This window comes from Solanum tuberosum, unplaced genomic scaffold (genome assembly GCF_000226075.1).
Source record: "Solanum tuberosum cultivar DM 1-3 516 R44 unplaced genomic scaffold, SolTub_3.0 scf00313, whole genome shotgun sequence".
Lineage (NCBI taxonomy): Eukaryota > Viridiplantae > Streptophyta > Magnoliopsida > Solanales > Solanaceae > Solanum > Solanum tuberosum.
This window is the reverse complement of record NW_006239248.1, coordinates 531,275-534,079: the sequence shown is the minus strand read 5'-3', so window position 1 is coordinate 534,079 and position 2,805 is coordinate 531,275. Positions and strand designations below refer to the sequence as shown.

The following is a 2,805-nucleotide window of genomic DNA, read 5'->3' as shown; positions in this document are numbered from 1 at the left end:
GGTTTCGATGGGCAACAACTTTTGCAGGAACACTCGGCTTGACTGTGAAGTCTGATGCAGAAGGGGAAGGCAAGGAATAACCCGATTTCACTTTAAATTTGAATCGTGCCCCATCTTTGTTTTCGGTACCAGAAGAAGATTAGAGTTTTTATAGGGTTTTGAACTGATTTTTAAGTGATGGATCTCTTTTCAACCGAATGGGTTATTTTGAGTCCTTCACCGCTTTTGGTGTTTGATATTTTTTTTCAAATTCACATAGATTTAATTAAAAACAACAAATCACATTTTGAAAGGAGAATTCTTCCGATTAAAAATCACTAATAAGATGTGATTGCTCCGTCATCCTTCCACCATCCCCATTCCACATGTGCATAGTGGTATTGGTGTGACTCATAAAACTCACGAGGAACACATGTCCAAATGGGGGAAAGTAATTATCCAATTGTAGAAGGCGCGACAATTGATGAAGACATTGGCTTTTTGTATAAATAGAAAAACCCTACATAAAGCTTTCATCTTTTTGTCTTTGCTTCAACACTCACCATAGATACCGCTGACGGCCGAATAGCTCTCTTCTTGTTTGCTGAAGCAATGGCCCCCAAAACCAAATCCCGCTTAGTAGACCAGCCTCCTTCTGTATCCTCATCTGAAGAACAAGAACAGGTTGAAGAATCCCGGGAAGAAGAAGAACAACAATCGGGGGAGGAAGAAGGAGAAGAAGAATCAGGGGAAGAAACTGAAGAACCCAAGACAGCACATCCTGTTGTAAAGAGACCCATCACTCAGAAACTCCAATTTTCTTCTGAGTCCGGCAGCGAGAATCGGTCAGGATCCGAATCGGAAGCGGAATCGGGCCATTCCCTGCCTTCCCCTTCTGCATTGGACTTCACCGCCAAGCCCAGTGTTCCTGCTAAAGCTGCTGCCCCATCGAAACCAGCAGCAAAGAGGCAGCAAGATACCCAGACAGAGAAAGGGAGGAAGAAGCCCAAGATTGCAGAAGAAGAGGAGAAAAAATCAGCTGCTACTCCTCGCAGTCTATGGAGCGATGACGACCAGCTTGCTCTACTCAAAGGTATTGCTGAATACAAGGCGGTAAAAGGTATGGAACCTAGTGCCGATATGTCTGTTTTTCATGAATTCATCAGGGGGAAGTTGCAGGTTGAAGTTTCAAAGAGGCAACTCCGTGAAAAGGTAAGGAGGTTAAAGAAGAAATATTTGACTAATGTGAAAGATGGTGAGGAGCCAGTTTTCATGAAGGGTCAGGATTTTCTAGTTTTTGAGCATTCAAAGAGGATTTGGGGTGCCCCTGGAACTAGCAATGGAGTTAGCACTAATGGCACAGCTAAAATTACTGTTGAGGTTAAGAAGAGTTCTGAACCTAAGAGAAGTGCTAAAGTCAGCAAACCCAAGGATGATGAGAAACATGTTGTTGTAAAAGAGGTGGTTAAGGAGGATATAATTAAGGGTGATCAACAGGATTTCCAGTCCGAATATCCACATTTGACTGCTTCATTTGAAAGTATGGCTGGCATGTCTACAATGTATCCGAATGGAACAAATTTTTTAAAGGAGAAGATGAGTTTGATTGCTAATAACAAGGCTAAAGTGTTGGAGAAGAAGTGGAAGAAACTGGAGGATGACGAAGCTGCCTTGATGGTGAACCGCTTAGATTTGATTGCGGAGCATTACAGATTGGTGGTCGATGCAATGAGAGGTAACTAGATGCTGATGGATCATGTTCTATTCGATGCTACAAGTTCTGATACTGTTTCGGTGGAGTTTTAGATTTTGTTTCATAGTCTTGTTTCTCAAGACAATTTCTTCTCGCGTTGATGTACTTATGTTTAGTCCGCGAGGTAGATTTAGTTTATCAAGTTGATTCATACATTTTATTGCTTAATTAGTTTTACTAGTGAACTGGTTTGGATGATATCCGCTGTGTTGCTTCTTATATATGTTAGTGTGGTATGGAGTGATTGGCTCTATTATGGGGTTGCAATGAAATGCCTACACATTCCTATCATATAATGCCGTGTATGGTGGAAGCAAGCTTAGGAATAGCTTAAGTGGAATGTCTGGAGACATTCTGGTTCATCCTTTGTAATATGTCATTTCCTAAACCAGATGGAAATATATTTAAATGCGATCTTTCTCAGTTTTTGCAGCTTGTGTTGATTTACTTTGTTCTCAATCATTGTTCATGCCAGCTTATCATACCGGTTAATTGATTTGGGGAGGGGGTGGTGGGTTATTTACAGTTTCCTCGAGATATTTCTTTTGGTATAGAGTGCAATGTTGTTTCCTGCTTCTTAGGTGTTTCCTTTAACTGCTTATTCTCTATTCTTTCCTACTGAAGATATTCTGCAGCGCATGAATACTCACACAACCTTTTATATGTGTGTGCATGTCTACACACTTGCATTTATCTTCATTCAATCAACTATATTTCAATTCTGAAATCATTGAGGTCAGTTATTATATGAATTGTCAATATCCATTCGTTTTGTTCAGGTCCATTGCATTCCTATACTGATTAATTAGGTCTTAAAAGACAAATTAGGGGTTTCCTAAATCTCCCACACATTTCTATGGTATCTATTGTCTAGTTTAATCTCAACTGTTTGGCATAACTAATGCAGATCTCTTGGTTTGATTGTGTTCTGTTTTTAACCAAGTCTACATGGATTTCAAAAAACTTCAGGGATTGTAAACTATTTTTTCCGTGCGATTTTAGTTCACCTTTTAAAAACCTTAGTTATCGTGTTGTCAAACCTATAAACCAGTGTATTTTGGAGGTCTTAACAC

The 2,805-nt window shown here is 39.9% G+C and overlaps 1 protein-coding gene across 1 annotated transcript; it reads left to right on the top strand.

The window, feature by feature from the left end:
• The first annotated feature begins 415 nt into the window (after window positions 1-415).
• On the top strand, window positions 416-2,164 carry LOC102606025 (neurofilament medium polypeptide-like). The gene has a single exon (XM_006360493.2). It carries the CDS (start codon window positions 592-594, stop codon window positions 1,720-1,722), a length of 1,131 nt encoding a protein of 376 aa, XP_006360555.1. The 5' UTR covers window positions 416-591; the 3' UTR covers window positions 1,723-2,164.
• The last annotated feature ends 641 nt before the right edge of the window (window positions 2,165-2,805 follow it).